Source organism: Choloepus didactylus, chromosome 12 (genome assembly GCF_015220235.1).
Source record: "Choloepus didactylus isolate mChoDid1 chromosome 12, mChoDid1.pri, whole genome shotgun sequence".
Lineage (NCBI taxonomy): Eukaryota > Metazoa > Chordata > Mammalia > Pilosa > Megalonychidae > Choloepus > Choloepus didactylus.
This window is the reverse complement of record NC_051318.1, coordinates 40,910,388-40,937,615: the sequence shown is the minus strand read 5'-3', so window position 1 is coordinate 40,937,615 and position 27,228 is coordinate 40,910,388. Positions and strand designations below refer to the sequence as shown.

The window sequence follows — 27,228 nt, the reverse complement described above, 5'->3', positions numbered from 1 at the left end:
CCCCAGTTGGTAATTTGGACCCTTTTTACATGAACATTCCTATCCCATTTTAGCTGTGGGATACTTTTCTTTCTCCATTTTCTCTGTTCTTTCTTTCTGGAATTCCTATTAGTGGGCTACTAGACTTCATGGACTGATCTCCATGTTGTTTATATTTGCCCCCCTCTCCTTTGTCTTCTTGTTGGGGGGAGGGCGTCTTTTTTGCTGTAATTTTGAGAGAAAGATGGTGAGGAGATAAAACTCTGTTATTAGGAAACAACGGGAGGACTGAGGTATGGTTAGGCTGCAGAATGTCTGGATTCAGGTAGACATGATTATTGCCCTCAAAGATTTGATGGCTATGGTGAAGGAATCAGACTTGTTCTATACTAGGGATCAGAGGTCAGGCTAGAATCAATTTACAGAGTGAAAAGTTCAAGCTCAAGAAAAAGAAAATTTAATGTAAAAATTTATCAATATTCAAACTGTTCAAAAATGGAATAGGCTTTTTTCCCTCAGGAGGCAATAGCTTTTTTTCTATTTGTAGGAATAGGATAAAACTTAGGAGTATTTAGAACTGGAAAGCTGGTCCTAAAGGGCTTGGGCTATCAGGTCCTAATGCAGCTGGTCTAGGTTTTGTAGGACTGTTCACCTGGAATGGCCAGAAGCAAGTGCTTTCAAGGAGAGAGGGTAAGTCATTATCGAGGAAAGGAGTCGAGGTGAGCATAGGAGAAAGGGTATCAAAGATGAATGTGAGCAGCATGCAGGAACTGAGCATGGGTTCAAGAGGAGAGGTGATGAGGCATGGGTTATGAAGTGTTATGCATGGCAAAGTTTGGTGATAAGTAGTTTAGGATCTAGAGAATTTATAAGGCGAGAGTCTTGGTAGTTTACTGTTATTGGATCTTAAAGAATCAAAACATAAGAGTATTAGTTATCTTTGCTTATTGATTCCTACCTCAATTGTACTGTAGATAGAGAACATCCTTTTGAAATGTGTTGAACATTGCTTTTCAACCAAACGTAAAGTTAAATTTTAAAAAATGTTTTTTGTATGTTTGAAAAGATTGTGCATTCACTGTTTTGGGGTGTTAGTTCTATATATTGTCTATTAGATCAAGGTTTATAATCACATTGTTTAAATCTTCTATAACTATTGATGATTTGTTCTGCTTGTTCTATCAATTATTTAGAGAAGCGTGTTAAAAATATCTCCTTATACTAGAGAATAGTCAATTTTTCTTTGTACTTCTATTTCTGCCTTAGCTACATACAATGTCTTTTTCTTTAGTAATTTTTTGTGGTAATGTATATTTTTTCTGGTATTAATATAGCTACACCAGATTAGTAAAGTCTACTACACTTTTTATTTTCATTCTCACTGTGACAATGTATTCTTATGTTTTAGGTGTCTTTCCTGCAAACAACATATAGTTGGATTTTTATAAAATCTAATATGATAAACTTTGTTTTAAAATTTGAACACTTGGTCCATTTACATTAATGTAATTGTTAATATAATTGGGTTAAATTCTACCTTATTATTCTGGTCTTCAGATGTGTCCCACCTGCTCTAGTTTTACCTTTTCTTTCTTAGTCCATTTGTTTGATTAATTTGTTTCATTCCATTTTCCACTTTTACCAACTATAACACTATGCCTTGTTTCTATTCTTTTAGTGTTTACCTTAGAAATTAAAACATTCATATTTGCTCTAAAGTCTATAAGTAATCATTACCCTTGCCTTGGACAATATAAGGACCCTGTATTATTACAATTAATTGTATTAATCCTTCTCCTGACTTAAGTGCTATTGTTAAGTTTTATAAAATTCTCTGTTATAAAAATCCTTATAAAACATTGTTACTATTATTTTATACAGTCACTGTTGGTATAGATTCAACCATAAATTTAAAATTTGCTTTGCCCTTCTTCCTTCAAACTTAGACCTTCCACCTGAGATAATTTTCCTTCTGCCTGAAGTAGACATCCTTTAGAATTTTCTTTATAGTGTTCTGACAAACTCTTCCAATTTTTTTTTATTTGTCTGAAAATACCTTGTTTTATCTTTACTCTTGAAAGATTTTTTTCCAGGGTAAATTATTCTTTTTTTTTTTTTTTTTCCATTTACCACTTTCAATTATCATTCTAGTTATCTTCTGGCTTTTATTGCTTCTGCTGAGAAATCAGCTGTCAGACTAATTATAATTCTTTGAAGGTACTGTTTTTGCCCCTACCTCCTCTCAAGATTCCTTTGTCTTTGGCTTTTTTCAGTTTCACCAAAAAGGGTTTAGGTGTGGATTTCCTTTTATTTATCTTGCTTAGGGATCACTGGACTTCTTGAATATGCAATTGATATCTTCCAGCAATTCTGGAAGATCCTCAGCCATTATTGCTTCAGAATTACCTCTATCCCATTTTTCCTTTTATCATCCTCCGGAACTCCTTTAAAACTGATTTTATTTATTCAACAAATACTTCTAAAGTACTTTATAAGGCTTAAACATCTTATCCTCATTATAGTACTAACCCAATTTTATAAATGAGGAAAATGAGACAGAAAAAGGTTAAGTTACTTTGTGCAAGGTCACACAGTTAGCAAGTGGCAAAGCCAGGTTTGAACCCAGTCCTGGTATCTGAGGCTTTGTCACTCTATGTCTTTTATGTTCTCTGTTGTCTTTTCTTCTATTTTTTGTGTTTTCCTTTTGTATTTGGGATATTTTCTTCCAGTCTATCTTCCAATTCACTAATTCTCTCTTCAGGTAGATTAAATCTATCCAATAAATTCTTAATCTTGGTTACTGCATTGTTTAATTTCAGAAGTTCTACTGTAAAAAAAACTGATATGCACACATTATCATTTTCAGTTCCTTGCAATTATTTTTAAGGTTGTCTTTTATTCCTTTAAACACAGTAAGCACAGTTGTTTCAGAGTCTGTGTCAATAATTCTAATATCTGACATCTTCATATGTCTGTTTCCTATTGTTTCTGCTGGTTTTTATGTTTGGCTAACTTTGACCACATCTCTGCACTCCAAAAATCAGATTTGCAGCTGAGGATTTAGTACCTTCTTCCAGAGATTTATGGATGCTTCCACCAGGTGTCTGTGTAACCTATCATTCTGGAACTACTTTAGTGCAAGCTCAAGACTTGGGGTTCACTGGACTATTTAGGTGATACAAGTTTGGGCTAAAAGATGACTGGGATAATTTACTTATGGTTCATCCTTATCCTGAAGTTACAGCCAGTTCATTGTAGAGAGGGTCTCCTAATTGATTACTCACTTTATGTGGGTCCTAGATTTTGATTTCTTTACCCATAACCCTGAAAATTAAGCCAAACAACAACTCAAGGGTACCAGTGTGGACAAGTGTTCTCAGGGCAACAGCAGCTTTCTCAGGCAACAGAAGCTTCTGTGCTTACTCATTTCTCCTGGCTCCTATTTTTCTTTTACTTTGGCTTTGAATTTCCTTACTATCCTTATTAGTTCCTTATGCTAGCTCCTCATTGCTTTTAAGGCTTTTAGAAAACATTTTACCTAGAATTTTTACTACTTTTATGCAGGAAGGTCGGTCCAAAAGAACTAAGACTGTTAACATTAAAAACTCCTCTTCTCTCTCTTTTTTTTTTTAAGGGAAGAAACATCACTCTTTTCTGGGTGAACTTTCCAACCTGTTTTCTGCATTTTATCTCTAGGGCTTAATTTGTAGCAGTGTCTGGCTACAGATACCTTAGATAAAGTAGATATAACTTAAAAAAATTATTTTTTATTATATCTTCAAGTTTTCTGCTTTCTCTGCTATTTGTTAACTTAATCCTCTTCTTCCTTTTACTGTGAGAGTTTTAACGATATTTTAGGCATTAAAAGCAGTTGTAAAATAAGAATTAATCAGGTAAGAACAACAAAGATAATATTAAGAACAAAGCCCATAAAAAGCTTCTGTCTCACATACTTTCACTTCCAGTATCTTGCTTTTGAAGCTATTTAATACAACAATGACATCTCCTCGACCTGGCTGAGAGTCAGTTCCTTCATGCCTAAAAGTAAAAAAACACATAAATGTCTAGAAAAAAACAAAAAATTATATGGTATAAATAACAGAATAAATTCATTTGCAATAAACTAAAGTACATTTTTTTGTGTGTATATATCATACCTGCATTTTCCTACAGTCATTAAAGATATACTATTTTTTAAAATATTCAATTTTAACTTAATTCAAAAGAGATTATACAAAAATAACCCACTAAATTCAATACTGCTAATCACTCAGAAAGTTCAAATTACTGCTTGTCCTTGCTATTGCATACCAAGGTTATCACATCATTTTTCATATCTCTGATATACTGTAAGGACAATTAAAATGATAAACAGAAAGGAGAACCTATGATGGTGGCTAGATGAGACAGGGCAAAAAAACACCTCCGTGAAAAATACTAGATAAAAACCAGAAAGTGACCCAGAACACCAGTTTCAGCAATGCACCAGCTGGACAAGGTCTGCTAAAACTACAGAGACCGTGCACTTGGTGAAACCAGGAGTCTGCATTCTGAAACGAGTGAGTAAGCTGGCTGAAAGCCCCGTGGCCACGCTGTGGTGTGGGGAAACTGGGGGTTGGCGTTTGGAGATGGACTAATTCTTTAAAAAAAAAAACAAACAAACAAACCCAGGAGCGGTTGCAGTTACGACAGTGAGAACCGCGCAGTGAAGCATGGCAGGAGCAGGCTGTGCTAACCTCTCGGTGTCTGGCGTGGAGGACAGACCACTGCTGATTCCCTCAGGGCCAGGGGGCAGAGGGGAGAGCCAAAAGGAGAAAGAAATCATGCTGCTTGCAGCCAGCACACTAGTGGGCTGGAGACACTCCTGCCCGGGGCCACACCCACAGCCCAGAGCCGCGCCAGAAAACCCAGTGTGACAGGGAGTGTATCCCACGGCACCGCATATATGCCACAATCTTGGCCGTGGACAGTGGCCTTGGGTGCATACACAACTAGTTCTCCCAGAGCTGGGAAGGAGGAGCTGTGCGAAAGGGGGGGAGGGGGTTTCAGATGCCCCATTCAGCCATCTTTGCATCAGGCTAGTGGCCTGGGGCTTCCCTTGAGGGACGGTGCGCACTTGTGACATAGCACAGCCTTCCCTCAGCAGAGGTCCTGGAAGATCACAGCTGAGAAGGGGGGCCCACTCGGAAAACCCAGGGACACTACATCAATGCCGGGGACTTGTGGGTCAGCGGAAGAGAAAATATGGGGTAAAACTGAAATGACAGCTTAGACTCTTGCAACAGCCTTGAATCTCTGGGAACACGTAGGAAGTTTGATTATTAAAGCTGCCCTGCCTCCCTAACCACCCAGACACATGCCCCACAAGCTGTATTTTTTACAACTTGAAAGAACCCTATCAAGCAAAGCAAATGCCAAGAGGCCAAAAACAACAGAAAATCTTAAAGCATATGATAAAACCAGACTATATGGAGAACCCAATCCCAAACACCCAAATCAAAATATTGGAAGAGACACAGTACTTGGTGCAATTAATCAAAGGACTAGAATCAAAGAATGAGAGCATGGCACAGGATATAAAGGACATGAAGAAGAACATGGCACAGGATATAAAGGACATAAAGAAGACCCTAGAACAGCATAAAGAAGAAATTGCAACAGCAAATAAAAAAACAGAAGATCTTATGGAAATAAAAGAAAATGTTGGCCAAATTAAAAAGACTCTGGATATTCATAATACAAGATTAGAGGGAGCTGAACAATATCTCAGTGTCTTAGAGGACCACAGAACAGAAAATGAAAGAACAAAAGAAAGAATGGAGAAAAAAATAAAAAAAATTGAAATGGATCTCAGGGATACGATAGATAAAATAAAACATCCAAATTTAAGACTCACTGGTGTCCCAGAAGGGGAAGAGAAGGGTAAAGGTCTAGAAAGAGTATTCAAAGAAATTGTTGGGGAAAACTTCCCAAACCATCTACACAATATAAATACACAAAGCATAAATGCCCAGCGAACTCCAAATAGAATAAATCCAAATAAACCCACTCCAAGAGATATTCTGATCAGACTGTCAAATACTGAAGAGAAGGAGCAAGTTCTGAAAGCAGCAAGAGAAAAGCAATTCACCACATACAAAGGAAACAACATAAGACTAAGCAGTGACTACTCAGTGGCCACCATGGAGGTGAGGAGGCAGTGGCATGACATATTTAAAATTCTGAGAGAGAAAAATTTCCAACCAAGAATACTTTATCCAGCAAAACTCTCCTTCACATCTGAGGGAGAGCTTAAATTTTTCACACACAAACAAATGCTGAGAGATTTTGCCAATAAAAGACCTGTCCTACTTCAGATACTAAAGGGAGCCCTACTGACAGAGAAACAAAGAAAGGAGAGAGAGATACAGAGAATTTTAACAGACATATATAGAACCTTACATCCCAAATCACCAGGACACACATTTTTCTCTAGTGATCACGGATCTTTCTCCAGAATAGACCATATGCTGGGACATAAAACGAGCCTCAATAAATTAAAAAAAAACAAAAACAAAAACAAAAACCAATTGAATATATTCAAAGCACATTCTCTGACCACAATGGAACACAAATAGAAGTCAGTAATTTTTGATTTGTAACTCCACTATTTACTTCCTACATGATGTAAAATACACAAACTTTAATGACAAATCAGTGGTTTTGGACTCAATGCAAAATATGTAATTTTTGACAAGAACTATATAAAGGTGGGGGAATGGAGGAGTATAGGAACATAGTTTACGTGTCCTATTGAAGTTAAGTTGGTATCAAAGAAAAACAAGATTGTTATGGATTTAAGAGGTTAATTTTAAGCCTCACAGTAAACACAAAGAAATTATTAGAGAATATGACCATAGAGAAGAAAAGTAGAGTATGGGTTATGAGAAGTGGCGGAAGGGGCAATGGGGAGTTAAGAAATGAGTGTAGGGTTGCTGTTTGAGGTGAAGGGAATTTCTAGTAATAGAAGATGGAAAGGTGATAGCATTACAACATTCTAAATGTGATTAATCCAACTAATGGAATGCTAGGGAGGGGGTGGAATGGGAAGATTTAGGCTGTATATATGTTTCCACAATTGAAAAAAAAAAAAAAGACAGTCTAAATAGATGACAATTGAATGCCAAGGATAATCCTGGATGGGAACTGAGGATGGAGGACAGGAGGCTCAAAGGGACACAGCTGAGACATAGGGGGAAAAAAAAAAACAAAGGAAATATAGAATGTAAGCTTTGTTATCAATGCTGAATTTCTTAGCTGCGCTTACTGGGACTGCATAAAAGAATGTTCTTGTTCATGGGAATTGTATATGTGAATTATAGTTTGTTCAAGGATGTGTGCAGCTTGCTCTCATATGTTCAGAAGACAGAGCAATAGATGATGGATGACAGATGGGGGGGAGGGAAAGAAAGAAACGGTGATGTGACAGGGTGTTAAAGTTGGTGGATGAGGGTATTGGGGGAGGGGGTCAGGGTATGCTGGAGTTCTGTGTACCGGGTTTGTATTCTTTTTGCAACTGTTACTATAACTTTGAATTTATTTCAAAATAAAATAATGAAAAACATTTTCTAGACTTAAAAATCAGTTGTTTACTTATTGTAATCAGAGAAATTCGCCACTGTCCAACAAATTTTCGATATCCATCAGCCATTTTAAAATACCAAACCTTGAAATGTGTTATTGAACTTATGAAACTGATGATGTCCATTTGCATCAGTTGGGTGCTTCTACTTTGTATCATACATAATACATTTCATTCTTTAAGTTTCAAAACTGCATAAAATAAATAAAATATAAGAGAACTTTGCACAAAAATTATTTTTAGATTCTATTCTTTGTATTGTACAATTCTACTGTAAAATATTTAAAGAAATATTAAATTTTGTCAAAGAGACAAAGCAATCAGAAATCAAAATTAGTAGATATTTCAGGTTCAGTAAGATTTATAATATATACTTCAACATTTTTCTAAAATGAAAACCTGGGAATTCTGGTACTAGGGTTAATAACACATGCCTTTGACACTCCCCTACTCCCAATTCTCCAGCTGAGATGGCTAAACCAAAGTAAGTATTGTACCTCTACATCTCCCACTAGAATACAGGATTTGACCTGTTTTCAACTTCTTGAAATCTTTCAAGAGCTTCTAGTCACAAACGTTGCTCAAAGACATTCGCAACTTTAGTTATTTAAACCACTGGCTGCTCTGAGCAGGGTACAGCCAGCTAGTACAACACTACAGCTAGACCTCTACAAGTTTTGACGCAAACCCTCCAACCATCAGGTAGAGGTAGTAGTAATGATGAAATGTTACTCTGTTTCAAGCACTATTTTACGTACTTTATAGTTCTTAACCCATTTAATCCACCCAACGATACCATGAGTAGGGTACAATTATCCTACATCCAAATTGAACCTGGGTAGTCTGATTCTTCACCACTGCACTATTGTATCTTTATCAATAATGCTAAGCAATTTAAAATTACTGAATACATGAAGAAAATCAGCAGCTTAAAAGAAGGGGAACAAGCTAAGCAGTGAATGGACTTCACTGAGGAAAAAAGGAGAACATTCAAATTATTTAAATTCTCATTTATATCTGAAAATATTATATAACATTGAACGCCATTTACCTCAAAAGGAAAGTATTCACTATGTGTCAGGAAGCATTTAAATTAAAAAAAAAAGGATAATTTTTTTTGAAAATTTTAAATAAAAATAAATTTAAATAAAAAAAGAATAAATAAAAATTCATTCCTTGAATTCTAAATATAAAAACTGTTTAAATTTTTTAGAGAGGAAAAGTAAACCAGGCTGGCTTCTCATTTCTCATCCAAAACATCAATTGGTAGAGGACAATGTTGAAACTTTTTTTTCCAGAATCTGAGGGAAATTATAATCCTGGTATTCCATATTTAGGAAAGCTGTAATTCATATGTGAAGGTAAAAGAAATTCTTAGGCCTTTGAAGACCAAGACAACACCACCAATATTTCTGAAAAAAAAAAAATTGTGCGAAAGTGGTGTAAGTTATAATATGGCAAGAAACATCCAATCCACCTTCCATCTGGCAATCTCTCATTTAAGTGCAAAGGTTAGAAAGCAAAAACTTCTTTTCTTTTGCTCACAGACTCCTTTGCAGCTATGATTCTGGTTAACAATTAGATTCTGCTAAATAGATAGATACATTTACATGTGACAATCTGGAATTTAGAAGTGAGGTGGGCAACATGATGATGCTTGGCTAGTTTCTTTTCGCAAGCACAGCCACAAGACATAGAGATTTTCCCATCAGTGTTCCAGTGTACAATCTCTTAGCTTTCTGAGTACTGAAAGGCAGTTGATTTGTTGGTAGTAGCAGCTTCTTGCTTTCTCACTTTTTTTGATATGGGAGAGGTAGCAGCTTTTTCTGGGTATAAGTTCTTTGACTTTGTTCTGGGAGCTATTCCTGGGGTCTAGCCCTCCTGGAGAGCTGGCTCCTCCAGTGCTTCCTACTATAATGGAAAAGCATCCAATTCCTTGCATTAGATCCTTCTCTTAACTGGGAAGCAAGCAGTCCAAATAAAAAATGAACTGAGAAAGGTAAAAAAAAAAATACATACATATATATATATATATATATATATATATATATATATATATATATATGAACTATGATCAATATTGAATTCAGTAAAATTTAACTGAATTTAAACTAAATGGTAATGTGGTGGTAAAGAACTAAAGAGAAGATTTTTATGGTTAGAAATAAAAGGATGCTAGAATGCCTCCACAGGGGCACCCATAAGTATGGAAAGTCATCTGTTCCTAATACCACCATTTATGCTGGTTGCCCCTGAGAGAGATCAAGCATATGGAAAAGGTTCAGAGAAGGAACTGTGTGAGATGAAGGCCAAATAATTTCCCTGGAGAAAGGTGATGCCAGTCTGTGAGTTTCTACCAATACATTCTCTGGGAGAAGAGTAGAAAGGTGGACTATCATCTAATCCTAAACTCAGAGATAGACACTTTAGGGGGAATATATGTTGCATGTATTTTCTGATGCTGAGAAACACAGTGGACTGGTATCTGGCTAATACCTAAGAAAGCAAAGTGGACCACAGGCTAGGATCTGATACTTGAAAAGGACTGACATTTCTATAACCAAGGAGCCAGAAGAGTCTCTTGCCTTTGCAGGTGGCTTGAACTCCTATGATTTGTTGGATAAGTGATACATAAGTTTTTCCCTTGGATCAGATGTGGCTGAGCAGGAGAAAGATCTGGCTTTGTTATTACCATGGGGTAGTCAACTGCTCTGCCATTATGGAAACCTGGAAAAGGAGACTACCACAGCAGCAAAAGGCTGAAGGTGTAGCTCAGAGACTAAGGAAGTTGTTAGAAACAGCCAAATGGAATAGAGAAGCACCCAACAAGGGACCAGGGAATTAAAGGAAGATGTGGCTCAGCAACAGACAAATTCAAAGACCCCACAAAAGTGCCCCACAATAAGTAAGTTTTAACCACTGCCAGTGCCACAGAGTGCAAAGTCAGCTTACAATGGGATCAGATTACAATGGGATTGAGTAACTGGAGAAGGAATGGAGAGCCTTTTTTGAAACATACTGTGTCTCCTAAATAAAACATAGGAGAAGCAGTTCAGTCTCAAAGGTACCAAGCTAAAATTAAGCACAAGCACTATTTTGGCAGTCTGTAGAGAAATTTTTCTGAAGATTTCAAGTGAAACGTCTAGCATAATAAACTAGCATATTAGAAGACATACATAGACAGTACACACACACACACACACACAAAGTATCCCACATAGTCTATAATTTACTTAGGAAACTTGGAGAAGCATTTGACTAATTTAGTAGAACTATAAGGCTTTTTTCTACTAGGAGAGAAAAATTTTGATAATTTTTGTATTCAAGTTAAATAACAGTCAACACTGAGTATGCACAGATGATCTGCAGTTAGAGATTACAAAAAGATTTACAGACATAGCATACATGTGAGGATTATATTTAATAAATGAAAAGTCAAATTTAAAAACATTAAATAATTTAGTCATGGCTTTACAGTCTGAACTTAGAAACTCACATCAATGATATTTTAGCTCATCTTTTCAGCATGCTTCAGGAATATTTTTTCCCTAAATATAAATGTAATATCAATTAAAATTATATCATAAATTGGAAGAAATAGAATTTCCATTTTTGTTATATATTGTTTTTCATTACTGATACTTTAGTTTCAAAATTATAACAGAGTTGCATTATTTATGTTTTTTCCCATTCTGGATATCTAGTGCCATATTAATCATATTTGGAATTAAATAAACAATGACAGAAAAGTTTATGGTTTTACTGTATATAGGTAATACAAATTTGAAATTATTTCTACTACCATAAGTTGTCTGTGGATGAGAAAAATTAGTTTTCCACTAGTATGTTAGTGGTACTTAAAATAAAACATCAAGGGCTGTTTTCTCCCTAAAACATCTATTTATGGACTGTGTAAGATAGAGAATGGTAAAGAAGATAAAATATAACCTAATATAATGTATACATGATGTTCAGTAATATATGTGCTATTATGAAATTGGAGTTTGTAAAGAAGGAATAAGTGAGGAGGAAATAGACATTTACACAACAATATGCAAGATTTAGTATTGTATTATTATAATCTTTTAGTCCTTAATAAAACCCACAAGGGAGATAGGATTAACCCCTTTTATTGGTGGGAAAATTAAGGCTCCAAATGATTAGGAAACTTATCCAAGGTCATAGTTTATCTAATTGCAAAATGTTTTCCCTTTGCAAAAAAGCAATGGTGAAACAATAGTGGCAGATATAGAAACACTGAGTTCCTGGGAATGCACAAGATCAAAGGTGCTGAAGCAAAGCATGACTGGTTCTTGATATTATGCTTTGAAACCAAGGCTTTTATAAGGGTCAATATAAATATTACAATGCATTTGTCATATTTTCTGTACCACCATAGCACTCTTTTATAGCATTTAGATTGTACAGTAATAGCTCATTTTCTTAACTGTCTTCCCCACTGGAATGAGATGCAGAAGAGTGTAAGAACTGCATATTGATCACTTGTTAATCTCCAATACTTCCCCTTGCCTCTACCTACCTGCTCCCCCCAACCCCAAGCAACCTATGATATGCTTTCTGTCACTATATTTTGTATTACCTAGTGTTTTATAACTTGTAAAAGGAAACATACAGTATGTATTCATTTTTTGCCTTGCATCTTTCACTAAGCATAATTATTTTGAGATTCATCTATGTTTATGTATTAATAGTTCATTCCTTTTCATTGCTAAGTAGTATTCCATTGTATGGCTATACCACAATTTGCTTATCCTTTCATTTGCTGACATCTGGGCTGTTTCTAGTTTCTGGCAATTACAAATGTAGCTACTATGAACACTAATTTACAAGTCCTTGTACCAACATATATTTCCTTTTCTCTTGGGTAAATAACTATGAGTGGAAAGTTTGGATCACATGGTGGGTTTATATCTTTGATATATGTTTAAATGTTTAAAAAACTGCCCAAGTTTCTGAAGTGGTTGTACCATTTTATGTTCCCACCAGCAGTGTATAACAGTTACTGTTGCTCTATTTCTTTGTCAATACTTCATATTTCTATTTGTCTTTTCAAATTTTAGCCCTACAAACAGATGTATCTCATTGTGGGTTTAATGTGCATTTTCCTAATAATTAATGATGTTGAGCATCTTTTCATGTACTTATTTGCCATCCATATATCTTCTTTGGGAAGTGTCCATTCAAGCCTTTTGCATATTTTTATCTCATTGTTTGTTTTCTCATTGTTGAGTTTGACAGTTCTGTAAATATTCTGTATACAAATTCTTCATTGGATATGTGCTTTGCAAAGATTTTCTCCCACTCTATGGCTTGTCTTTCTGTTCTCTTAACAGTATCTTTTGAAGAGCAGAAGTTTTAAATTTGGATGAAGTCCAATTTATCCATTTCTTCTTTTATGAATTGATTGTCGTATCTAAGAACTTTTTGCCTAAACCTAGATCACAAAGATTTTCTATGTTTCCTTTGAGAAGTTTTATAATTTTAAGCTATACACTTAAGTCTCTGATTTATTTTGAGTATGGATCCAAGCTCTTTTTTGTGTGTGAGTGTATGGATATGTAATTGTTCTAGCAACATTTGTTGAAAAGGATACTATTTCTCCACTTCGCATTTGTTTTGAAAATCAATATGTGGGTTTAAAAAACTGGGTATGTGTGGTTTTCTTTCTGGACTCTATTGTGTTACACTGATCTATTTGTCTTTACCATTGCCAATAGCATACTGTTTTGAATATTGTACTTTTATAATAAGACTTGAAATCAGGTACTATTAACCCTTAACTTTGTTCTTAATTCAGTGTTGCTTTGGCTATTCTAGGTGCTTTATACTTACATATAAAATTTAGAAACAGCTTGTCAAGTTCTACAAAAAATTCTCCCGTGATTTTGATTGTGAGTGCACTGAATCTATGGATTAATCTGAGCTGTATTTATGTCTTAATAACACTGAGTTTCTCAGCCTGAAACAAGATATGTCTCTCCATTTATAAAGGTCTTTAAATTCTCTCAGTGGTATTTTGTAGTTTTCAATGTACAGGTCTTTCGTATCTCGTCAACTTTATCCTGAGAAGTTCATGTTTTCTGATGTTACTACAGATGATATTTTTAAAAAATCAACATTTGATTAATTGCTGTTATTTTATAGAAAGAAAATTGATTTTTGTAAACTGATCTTCTAACCAGCAACTGCGCTAAACTCCCTTATTAGTCCTAGTATCTTTTTAGATTCCATTGGATTTTTATATAGATTACCACATGATCTACATAGAACTAGAGCCAGTTATACTACTTTTTTTAGTCTAAATGCCTTTTATTTCTTTTACTGCTTTATTGCACTGGCTAGAACCAACCACCAGTACAATACTGAATAGAAGTAGTGAGAGTGGAATATTCTGATCTTATTTGTAATTCAACAAGAATCATTTAAAATATATTGAGGCTTGTTCTGCAACCCAGAATATGGTCTATCTTATTAATGTTCAAAGTGGAATTGAGGAGAATGTGTATATTGCTGTTCCTGTGTGGAGGGTTCTATAAATGTGAATCAGGTCAAATTAATAGAAGCTGTTGTTCAAGTCTACTGTATCGATGCTGATTTTCTGCCTACTTGTTTTTTCAATTACTGAGTAAAGGGTACTAGAATCTCCAAATACAACTGTGGATTTTTTGTTTCACAAATTTTGCAGATCTGTTATTAGGTGCATAAACAAACTGATCTTTTTATCATCATGAAATTACCTTCCTTATGCTGGGTAATATTCTTGGGTTGAAATCTATCTTGTCTAATATAGCCACTCAAGCTTTCCTTTGACTAGTGTAATCATGGTATAACTTTTTCAACCCTTTTACTTTTAACCAATCAGTATCTTTAAAGTGGTTTTCTTGTAGGCAGCATATAGTTGGGTCTTGTTTTTTGTTCTTTCTTTTATTAGAGAAGCTGTGGGTTTACCAAATAATCATTTACAAAATACAGGATTCCCATATACCACCTGTTCTAGTTTGCTAATGCTGCAGAATGCAAAACACCAGAGATGGATAGGCTTTTATAAAATGGGGGTTTATTTCGCTACACAGTTACAGTCTTAAGGCCACAAAGCGTCCAAGGCAACACATCAGCAACCGGGCACCTTCACCGGAGGATGGCCAATGGCCTCCGGAAAACCTCTGTTAGCTAGGAAGGCAGCTGGCATCTGCTCCAAAGCTCCGGCCTCAAAACAGCTTTCTCCCAGGATGTTCCTTTCTAGCAAGCTTGCTTCTCTTCAAAACATCACTCCCAGCTGCACTCTCTTTTCTCTCTTTGAGTCAGCTCATTTATATAGCTCCACCAATCAAGGCCCACCCCGAATGGGTGGGGCCACACCTCCATGGGAACATCTCATCAAAATTATCTCCCACAGCTGGGTGGGGCACACTCCAAGCAAATCTAACCAGCACCAAAACTTCTGCCCCACACAAGACTACAAAGATAATGGCATTTGGGGGACACAATACACTCAAACCGGCACATTCCACCCCCTGGAACCCAAAATGGCATTATCTTTCCAAATACAAAATACATTCATTCCACAATACCACAAAAACTTAAATCATTTCAGTAACAAAAGTACAAGATCCCATCAACATCAATTATAGGCATGGCCAGTCCTAAGGCATAATTTTTCTTTAGCTGTGGATCTGTGAACTTAGAACAAGTTATGTGCACCCAATATACAAAGGAGAGACATTCATAGGATAAACATTTCCATTGCCATAAGGAGAAAGAGTAAGGAAAACAGGGTTAACAGGAGCAAAACAGTTCCTAAAACCAGCAGGACAAACTCCATTAGATTTCAAAGTCTGAGAGTCATTAACAGAACAACGTTGCATCTGTGGGGCTTGAGAGAGCGGGAGCCTAACCCTTCTTAAGGGCCTTTTTGGCAGCCCTTTCCTTTCCAAATGCTTAGGTGAGTGGTCCAACATATCCACACATTGGGGAGACCACCTTCTCGGCCCCACCCTCCTCAAACATCGGGGCAGCTCCCGGATTCCCTTCCATCTCCGGGGCACACGCTCAACCCCTTCAGAACAGTGTGGTGGCAGCCAAGCTCTCCCCAATTCCCTGGAAATGTGCTCCAACCTCTTTGGGACCTGAGGTGGCAAAACTCTTCCAGAGCATCGAGGTGGAATGCCCACCCTCGACCTCTGGGGCAAACTCACCCTTTCCATGCATGTGGGCTGCTCCGCTCTCCCAGCCCGAGACCTCCTGACTCCAGACCTCAACCTCCACGACTCCGTCTTTGAAGAGATTTTTCCTTTAATTTTTTCCTTGTCTGTCTCCTCCAGTCCAGACCGGCAATGGCTCCGTCTATAAAGATCTTGCAAAAATTCTGTTGGCTTTGCATGAAGCATGCAGGGGTCAAAGCCATCAGACAATAGGAGTTTCCACAAATCCTTTCTGCTTAACTCCTTTTCCAATCTTGGCTTGTAATGAAATGGCGGCTGGGTTCCATGTTTGGTTACATCCTCACGTTGGGCTGTAGCTTCTGGGATTCCACCCCCTGGAAGCCTGTAATTTTCCAAGCCATCAACTTCTGGTTTCTTTGAACCCAAGAGCTCAGTTCTAAGTTTATCTCTCTCTGCTCGCATTTTACTATAAGCTGCAAGGAGAAGCCAGGATACGTCCTCCACATGTAGTCTGCAGATCTCCTCAGCTAAGTATTCCAGGTTGTTGCTTCCAGATTCTTCCTTCCATCTGACACCAGGACTCAATTTTGCCAAATTCTCTGCCACTTTAAAACAAGGATCGCCTTTCTTCCAGTTCACAACAACACATTGATCATCTCTGTTCAAGGCCTCATCTGAAGTATCTTTAGAGTCCATACTTCCACAAACAGTCTCTTTAAAGCAGTTTTGGCCTTTTCTATCAAGCGCCTCACAATTCTTCCAGAGTCTTCCCCTTATCCATTTGAAAAGCCGTTCCAACATGTTTGGTATTTGCAAACACAGCAGCAAAAGCACCCCACTCCTGGTACCAAAATCTGTTCTAGTTTGCTAATGCTGCAGAATGCAAAACACCAGAGATGGATAGGCTTTTATAAAATGGGGGTTTATTTCGCTACACAGTTACAGTCTTAAGGCCACAAAGCGTCCAAGGCAACACATCAGCAACCGGGCACCTTCACCGGAGGATGGCCAATGGCCTCCGGAAAACCTCTGTTAGCTAGGAAGGCAGCTGGCATCTGCTCCAAAGCTCCGGCCTCAAAACGGCTTTCTCCCAGGACGTTCCTTTCTAGCAAGCTTGCTTCTCTTCAAAACATCACTCCCAGCTGCAGTCTCTTTTCTCTCTTTGAGTCAGCTCATTTATATAGCTCCAATCAAGGCCCACCCCGAATGGGTGGGGCCACACCTCCATGGGAACATCTCATCAAAATTATCTCCCACAGCTGGGTGGGGCACACTCCAAGCAAATCTAACCAGCACCAAAACTTCTGCCCCACACAAGACTACAAAGATAATGGCATTTGGGGGACACAATACACTCAAACCGGCACACCACCCTATTATTAACATCTTTCATTGGTGTGGAAACTTTGTTAATTGTTTCAATTAAACTTTGTTTCTACCAAAGAAACAAAGTGGGTTGTCATTTTATTTTCACAATAAAGTTCTTTGAGGTGCAGAAGTTTTAAATTTTGATGAGGTTCCACTCATCTATTTTTTTCTTTTTTTGTTCCTTATGCTTTGCGTGTATACAGTCTAAGAAACCACTGCCTAACACAAGGTCCTGGAGATGCTTCCATACGTTTTCTTCTATCAATTCTAACAATTGTTAATTGATAGCCCATTTAAATAACTGTATTATTAGCTATAGTTCATGGTTGAACTTAGGGTTCACTGTGTAGTATAGTTTTGTGCCTTAAAAAATTTTTCATTGTTACCATATATACAATCTAACATTTTCCCCTTTAATCACATTGAGATATATATTTCAGTGCTGTTAATTACATTCAGAATGTTGTGCTATCATCACCACCATACATTACCAAAACATTTACATCATTTAGGAAACCTGGACATTTTAAGACTTAATCTCCTATTCCCTATCTCCCTACACCCTTGGGAACTTATATTCTAGATTCTGACTCTATGAGTTTGCTTATTTTGATCGTTTCAAATCAGGGAGACCACACAATATTTGTCCTTTTGTGTCTGGCTTATCTCACTCAACCTGATGTCTCCAAGGGTCATCCCTGTTGTTGCAGGTATCAGGATTTCATTCCTTTTACAGCTTTCTACAGCTGAGTAATATTCCATTGAATGTATATGCCATGTTTTATTTATCCATTCCTCAGTTGATGGACATCTGGGCTGCTTCCATCTTTTGGCAATCATGAAAAATACCACTATAAACATCAGTGTGCAGTATGTGTATGAGTCTCTGCTTTCAGTTCTTTTGTGTATTTACCTAGTAGTAGGACTGCTGGGTCATATGGTAGCTCTCTACTTAGCTTTCTGAGGAACCACCAAACTGCCTTCCACAGTGGCTACAACATTTTACATTGCCACCAGCAATGAATAAGCATTCCTATTTTTCTGCATCCTAGCCAACATTTATTTTTTATTGCTTCTTTTTTAAATAGCAGACATTCTAATGGGTGTGAAATGGTATCTCACTGTGGTTTTGATTTGCATTTCCCTGATGGCTAATGATGCTGAGCATCTTTTCAGGTGCTTTCTGGCCATTTGTATACATTCTTTGGAGAGATGTCTATTCAAGTCTTCTGTTTTAAAATTGGGTTGTTTGTCTTTTGATGTTAAGTTGAAGGATTTCTTCATATATTCTGGAATTATACCTTTAACAGTTATGTGGTTTCCAAACATTTTCTACCACTGTGTAGGTTATCATTTTATTTTCACAATAAAGTTCTTTCAGGTGCAGAAGTTTTAAATTTTGATGAGGTTCCACTCATCTATTTTTTCTTTTGTTGCTTATGCTTTGTGTGTATACACTCTAAGAAACCACTGCCTAACATAAGGTCCTGGAGATGCTCCCATATGTTTTCTTCTAGGATTTTGATAATTATGGTGCTTACATTTAGGTCTTTGATCCATTTTGAGTTGATTGTTGTATATGGTGTAAGATAGATGTATACCTTCATTCTTTTACATATGGACATCGAGTTTTCCCAGCACCATTTGAAGAGACTATTCTTTCCCAATTGAGTGGTCTCGGCCACCTTGTCAAAAATCAATTGGCACAGTTTGCCATAAATGTGAGGGTTGATTTCTGAGCTTTCAATTTTATTCTATTGGTCTATATACCTGTCCTTGTGCCAGTACAATGCTGTTTGGATTACCACAGCTTTGTAATAAGCTTTAAGACTGGGGAGTGTGAATGCTCCAACTTTATTCTTTTTCAAGATTGCTTTACCTATTCGTGGCTCTTATCCTCCACATACATTTGATAATTGGCTTTTTCATTTTTGCAAAGAAGGTTGATGGAAATTTGATTGGGGTTACATTGAATCTATGAATTTCTTTGGGTGGTACTGACATCTTAACAATATTTAGTCTTCCAATTCATGAACACAGAATGTCCTTCCATTTATTTAGGCCTTCTTTGATTCCTTTTAGAAATCTTTTCTAGTTTTCTGTAAACAAGTCCTTTACATCTTGGTTAGATTTCTTACTAAATATTTGATTCTTTTACTTGCTGTTGTGAATGGAATTTTTTTTCCTTGATTTCTTGTTCTTACTGTTCATGGCGTGTGTATACAAACCCTGCTGATTTTTGGTTACTGATCTTGTACCCTGCCATTTTTTAATTCATTTATAAGCTCCAGGAGCTTTGTTGTGGATTTGTCAGGATTTTCTGTACATGGAATCATGGCACCTGCTAATAGGGGAAGTTTTCCTTGTTTCTTTAATGTGGTGTATCACAATTACTGATTTTCTTATGTTGAACCAACCTTACATATGAGGGATGAATCCCACCTGATCACGGTGTATAATTCTTTTAATGTGCTGTTGGATTCAGTTTGCTAGTATTTTGTTGAGGATTTCTGCATCTCTGTTCATAAGAGATATTTTGTCAGTTGTTTTCTTTTCTTGTAATATCTTTATCTACCTTTATTATGAGAATGACACAGGCCTCATAGAATAAATCAGAGTGTCCTTCCTCTTCAATTTTTTTGGGAAGAGTTTCAGTAACATTGGGTTTAAGTCTTCTTGGAATGTTTGGTAGAATTCCCCTGTGAAAGCATCCAGTCCTGGACTTGTCTTTGCTGGGAGGTTTTGATTACTGTTTCAATCTCTACTAATAATTGTCTGCTGACATCTACTATTTTTTCTCAAGTCAATGTAGGTAGTTTGTGTGTTTTTAAGAATTTGTCCATTTCATCCAGGTTATCTAATTTATTGGCATACAGATGTTCATAGTATCCTGCTAGGTGTGTCACGGAATATATGAGATAGGTAATATATCAACTTTTAAAAATATGAAAATTTCAGAAATCTGAAATACACATGGTACTAAAAGTTTCAGATGCGTTGATTTGGACCTCAACCTTCTTTCTGGTATGTTTTACCTGTGTTATTGACTAGTAAGCTCCCATTAATTCATCAAAACTCTTCTGAGATACCATCTCATCTCTATTGTCTACCCTGACTTCCCTCACCTTCCTCCCTATCTCAAAAGTACGCAGTCCCATGCTAGGCATTGTACAAGGTAAAGGAGAAAGAGCGGTGAAAAAAAAGATACTATAACCTCTATCCCTATATTGCCTTTGTTGAGCACAGTACTTGGTATAATAGGTGCTCCAAAAGTATTTATTGAAATAAATAAAAAGTACAAATATTTTTATAAAGGGTTATAAAAAGACTATATTATGGGTCGACAAGCTACAGACAAATTATGATGGTAGCTTGATTTTGTACGACCTCCTGAGCAAAAAAAAAAAAAAAAAAAGGCTTTTACATTTTTAAATGGTTGTTAAAAAAAGAATAAGAAAAATACAGACAGGGACCTTATGTTGCCCTCAAACCTTAAATACTTACTATCGGCTTTTTATAGGAAAAGTTTTATGACCCACATTTTCTATACTCATTGAGGAACAGGAAAATTACTGTGAAAGATATAATACATACTATATCATCATTAATGATATATGAACTATTCTAATACATAGAAAAGTCTATAGCAAATAGTAAATAAAGAAAATAAAATAAAGAACAAGATACATACTTTAGGCATATTTTTATATTTTATAATAAAATAATGATAGAAACAGAAGTCATGATTTAGTCGTTTGTGTTTTATAGTGACGGTATTTATGGACATTTTAGTTGCTGTTTTTAGGATTTTGGTTATATCACACTAAAAATTTATTTACATACAAAAATTTAAAAGTGGTTTGTATAACTCACCCAACTATTTTATAAATATCTTCAGATTTTCCTTGGCGTAATTTCAGTATCCAGGCACCTGGGTTTGCTTTTAATTGAAAATATCCCTTTTAAGATGAGAAGAAATGAACATAAGAGTTAAATGATTAAAATGCATCTAATTGTTCAAGAAAGTTAATACGTGAATTATCCAAGAAAGTGTTTACTAATAGTGGAATAAATGAATTCTATGACTGAATTCCAAGGAAGGGGATTTTACAATAACCCATAAAAGCATATTTTGAAAGTATGAGTCCCTCTACTTTTGTTTTATTCAATCAAGAATTCAATTTTGCTTTCCGGGAGCTATTATCAATAGCAGTGAAAAGATAAATTCACCCAACTGTTAACGCAAACTTAGAGGATTTCTCCCAAACATCTAATTCAATATTATCGATCAAATATAATACTTACAAGATTGGCCATTACTATTGTATCAACCATAACAGGCTTATTTTTTGTACCAAGTGTAAATTGCAGACCCCGAGGAGGTTGTTCTTTTGTTATATCAAAGCAGTGTCCTTCAAGTAGAAGATATTCTAGTTCATACTCTGCTGTAACAGTTTTTTCAACCTGTGGAGGGAATATGTTATTGTTTTGGTATAAGTAATTCTTGTATACACATTTCATAATAAATAAATGTGATTATCTTAATACTAGCCAATGTATTTTGGTGGGCAATTTCAAGACTTTACGTGTGCATGAACTTACTAAATAAATAAATTTCTTGAAGACCAAAGCTCAGGATATATTTCTTTTTGCTTTCCCATGACATCAGCTCTATCCCAACCTCACGATATAAGATTCAGTATCACTAGGCAGTAAAACTGTGAGCATGGATGTTTTGTGGCTTATAATATTTGAAAGATCTCTTCAAGATAGATTTAGAGGAGACTTCTCAAAGAATCTGCTCCAGTTTGGTATTGCCCTACAGCTTCCATTTTGGACCTGACAAGTAAGCTAAGTTTTGTTATCAATTGGCTATCTTGCAATTTAAAAAAATTAATGTTTACTTTTTGCACTCAAATCAACATATGCTCATTAAAAAATTTAGCAAATACCACAAAGTATTAAGAATTAAAAATAGAAATCACCAGCAAACCAAACATTTGTATATACACTAATGCATTGATCTCTGTGCCTTTTTTCCATAAATTCCTTTCAAAGAAAGTGTAATCTCTTTTTCACGAAACATATTTTTCTAAGAATACATCCCTGTATTTATCAATGACCTTTTAAATGGCTGGATAATCCATTTGTTTCCAGTTTTTCCTCTACTGCAAATAATATCACAATAAATATTTAGAGATAAAGCCTTTTCTCTACTTTATATGAACAACATATCTGAATGTGAAAAGACATCAAATGATTTTGGAACCCACAGAATCTACTCATGAATGGAAAAACAGAAACTTGCCTACAAGGAAAATCTCTAGACAAAGTAACACATGTGAAACAGGAGAATAAATATTATGAGCAACTTTAATCAAATTATTATAGGTAAAATGTTTATGTCTGGGGTAAGACAATGGCTACATTCTAATGGAGTAGTCTCCTGAAGGAAGAGATAGTTTGAAAAAGGTGAAAGACTGTGCAGAACCAGGCAAGAGGGAGGAAAATGAGAGGACGGAAGTATTTTCTCCCCAGTCTCTAGATAAACTCTCTAAAAATGTTTTGTTTTTTTTTGTCTTTTTGTTTTTTAATGGCTTCTGAGGCCCTTTTCCCATTCTGAGTCCATTGTTTTGAAAGACTTGGTTTATTTTAAAATATTCTCTCCTTCTTTGTGCTGAGTACTGAATGGTAAAAGGTGGGAAAGAGATATCTAACTATATCCTAGAAAAGGGTCATGATGGGGCTAAGGAGAAGCAATGTACAGTATATGAGTGAGCTTTGTTTCCTGTCTTCTATCCTAATTAGGACTATCCTAATTAGGACTGCTTTCTCTGACTATGAGCTGTGAGGCAAAAATGAGTTTCAGATGAAACTGTCTCCGAGTTAAAAACATAATCTGCAGGGTAAACTAGGCACTTAATCATACTAAATTGCTATTAGTCTATCCCATATTTTCTATGTTGTTCATCTTTTTAGTGTAGCATTTATGAATTATTGGTCTGAATCAATAAAAATCGTGAAGGAGTCTAGGAACATGGAAAACTGGAGTTTGGAAGTTAGGGAAACTTAAAAATTAAAGGAAGACTAGATCAGGATCTATACTCACAAAGCAGAAAATTCTGGTGAGCTTCCACAGTATGATTACTCATTGACTGTAATTACAATAGCTGGTAATAATTTGTCCTATTCCTCTTTCTAAGAATTTATATGCTAACTTACATCCTTTAAGTGAATATTATCAAGGTCACAGTTGCTGTGTACTGTTGCAACAAGCCAGCCTTCTGGAGTAATCATGTTTAGTGTTAGAAGGGGTGATTCTGGGATTTCCAGAAATTTTGCCATCGGTCGAAGAGAAAGAACGCCATTAGCTCCTGACATCAGTTCTGGTTCCAGGACAAAACGGTAAAAGCTGTTGATAAAACACAAATAAAAATAAATACTGTGAGCAAACTGAGAGTATTCTTTCTTCTAAACTATAAAACTAAAGTGGCTTAACAACATGATCAGGAAGTCTTAGATTAAAAATACTAAAAACACACTATACTTCAGAAGCATTAATGCTTATAATAATTGGAATACAATCATTATGTTGACATTATTATCAATTATTATATAGCTTTATTTATTTTTTTAATGAACATGATTAGAATTCCTTTAAGATATACTAACTTAGGAAAAGTCTAGTAGTTTATGCATGATCTTGGTTCATTTACTGATCTTTCTTCAAATATAACCATGATCTATATTATTCAGCCATTTTATTAGCTCTTACCAGTACTAATAAAATGAAGAGAAATGCTAATCAGAAAGCAAGTGAAATTAAACTGAAAGATTAAAAACAAACATGTTAGAGTAAGCAGCTGCTTAATAGAGCTTTTAGAATTACCTGCAGTTTAAATTTACTTTTGCATCATCTCACTATATCATATAAAATAAAATTAGTTATTATAATTAATAGTAGTTTTCACTATTCAGAGATGGTAGTTATCAATTATTTATTATATCACAATAAATTCCAAAGAAATCTCAGCCCATAGCCATTAAAACCCAAAATAGTTGATGGTAATAAGTTAATCAGGAAATTAATAATAACTTGAAGTTTATGAGCATTCAAGTAATTTGAGGAAATCAACTAAAAATAGCAATATATTAGAGCAAGAAATAATTTATCTAGGTATCTATCCCCAGGTATCATTCATATATATTTGTGCTAAAAATATTTTAACAATCACCATGTTAAAAAAATCATGCCACTGTGGTATGCAGTGTGTTGTAGCAGCATGATCTTCCAGGTTGCCATTGATGGCTCAGTGATGTGGTGACATCCAAAGAGTCGTACAGAAAGTTGCTGTGGATTATCATGGAAGACTCCACAGGACTTTGGCAGAAGCTATTCATATGTTATGTAAATCTCATAAATTTTATGGAGCAAAGGTAGTGAGTATAAGACTGTCCAGCTATACAAATAAAAGAGAAACTTATAAAAGGAAAGTATAGCAAGAGCAAGCGGATGACACAAATGGATCTTTCTGTGCTACTCTTGCATCATCCTCTACTTTGATATTTGAAGATATCATTACAACAAATCTTGATGGGAAGTGTATTTATATTTGCCATTCCTTAATCAACATATCACTAAGAATATCCTGGTAAATAAAAATTCCATTTGTTTTTATTACTTCATGGTACCAATTCTTTCACTTTTTTCAGGGAACGAAAGTATGCCGTAAATTCTGATAAGAGGTGATAAGTAAAATGTACAAAGCACTAAATATTTAGAATTTTATGTAACATTTTAAGGTAAATCTGGACTTTCTGGTTGATGTACAATGATCTAAGTTTGTTACAAATTATTAACAATTAATAATACACATGATATAAAATTTTTTCTTATACATAGGCTTTTAAAAATTATCTTTTCCCAAAATCATACACACACACTGTTTGAAACCAAAATAATTAAAAGACCTACAACAAAATACAGGGATTGTTTCATCACCTCTTTCCACTATTCCGGGCTCCCTTTCTAGAGGTAACCATTTCCAACTTTTTTGGCTCCTTCCTCCAGTCCTCTCTGCTTCCCCTCCTCCATCCATTTAGAGTCATTATTTTATTAAAAACAATTTAGATTTTTAAAATAACAGCTTTACTGAGATATAATTCACATACCATACAATTTACTCATTTAAAGTGTACAAATCAATGGTTTCTAGTATATACACAAATATATGCAACCCTCACAATAGTCAAATTTAGAATATTTTCATCACCTCAAAAGAAACCCCATACTTTTAAACTATCACTGTCCCACCCCAATTTCTACTCTCCCAGCCTTAAGCAACCATTATTCTACTTTCTTTCTGTATAGATTTGTCTATTCTGCATATTTCATAAAAAAGAATCATACAATATGTGTCTTTTGAGACTGGCTTCATTCATGTAATGTAATATCTTCAAGGTTCATCCAAGTTGTAGAGTGCATCAGTACTCAATTCCTTTTTATGGCCAAACATTCCACTTTAGCAACATACCACATTTATCCATTAATCAAATGATAGACATTTGGGTTTGTTTCCACCTTTTGGCTATTATGAAAAATGCCATTATAAACATTTGTGTACAAGTTTTTTTTACGCGTACATATTTTTTCATTCCTCTTGGAGTGGAATTGCTGGGTCTTACGATGTCTATATTTAACCCTTTGAGAAACTGCCCGACTTTTTTTGACAGGGGTTGCAACATTTTAGAATCCCACCAGGAATTTATGAGGGTCCCAATTTCTCCACATCTTCATCAACACTTGTTACTATCTGAATTTTTGATTATAACCATCCTAGTGGGTATGAAGTAGTATCTTGTAGTTTTGATTTGCATTTCTGTGACCACTGATGTCAAGCATCTTTTCATGTGCTTATTAGGATATGAAATTATATATTCTCTGGAGAAATGTCTATTTGGATCCTTTGCCCAATATTTAATGAGGTTATCTGTCTTTTTATTTTAGGCTGTAAGAGTTCTTTATATATTTCAGATAAAAGTTCTTTTTAAGGTATATGATTTGCAACTCTTTTCTCCCAATCCATGGAACTGTCTTTTCAGTTTTGATACTGACTTTGAAGCATAGTGGTTTCAAATTCTGATGAAGTACAATTTTTCTATGTATTTTGTAGCTTGTGCTATTAGTGTCATATCTAAGAAACCACTGTGAACTAAAAGGTCATGCAAATTTACTCCTATGCTTTCTACTAAGAGTTTTATAGTTTTATCTCTTAAATTTAGATTTTGTTCCATTTTGTGTAATATTTTGTATATGGTGTGAGGCGAAGGTTGAATGTCATTCTTTTATCATGTGACTATCCAGTTGTCCAGGGACATCATCTATTGTAGACAATTCTTTCCCCATTGAATGTCTTGGCATCCTTGTTAAAAATCGGTTGACCATAGACCCAAGAGTTTATTTTTGGACTCCAATCCATTTCATTAATCTATGTTTCTCTTCATGCCAGGACTGTCTTGATGACTGCTTTGTAGTATGTTTTGAAATTGGGAAGTGTGACTTTTCCAAGTTCATTCTTTTTCAAGTTTTCATTATATGAAATTTAGGTTCAGCTTTTTTATTTCAACAAAGCAAGGTGGGATTCTGATAGAGATTGTGTTGAATCTGCAATCAATCTGCCATCTTAACAATAGTAAATCTTTTGATCCATGAACCTGGGATTTTTTTTACTTATTAACTTTAATTTCTTTTAACAAAGTTTTACAGATTTCTGAGTATAAATTTGGCACTTATTTTCTTAAATTTATTCCTAAATATTTTATTCTTTTTTATGTTATCACAAATGGAATTGCTTTAATTTCATTTTTGGTTTGCTCATCACAAGTGTATAGAAATACAAATGACATATTTTTAGTTATTTTTTATTTTTTGGAAATACAATTGACTTATGCATGTTATATTGTATCCTGCAACCTTGCTGGATTTTAGTGGATTTCTTAGGATTTTCTATATGGAAGATGAAGATAATAGAGATAATTTTAGTTGTCCTTTCAATCTAGGTGCCTTTCATTTCATTT

The 27,228-nt window shown here is 35.3% G+C and overlaps 1 protein-coding gene across 1 annotated transcript in view; it reads right to left on the bottom strand.

Moving 5' to 3' along the window:
- The window catches only part of UGGT2 (UDP-glucose glycoprotein glucosyltransferase 2), a 319,097-nt gene that overhangs the window by 44,407 nt on the left and 247,462 nt on the right, over window positions 1-27,228 (bottom strand). The window contains exons 27-30 of the mRNA XM_037799694.1: window positions 23,374-23,563; window positions 21,457-21,615; window positions 21,025-21,110; window positions 3,933-4,017 (exon numbers count right to left, since the gene is read on the bottom strand). Of these exons, the coding sequence (XP_037655622.1) occupies window positions 3,933-4,017; window positions 21,025-21,110; window positions 21,457-21,615; window positions 23,374-23,563 (520 nt within the window). The remainder of the gene's footprint in view (window positions 1-3,932; window positions 4,018-21,024; window positions 21,111-21,456; window positions 21,616-23,373; window positions 23,564-27,228) is intronic.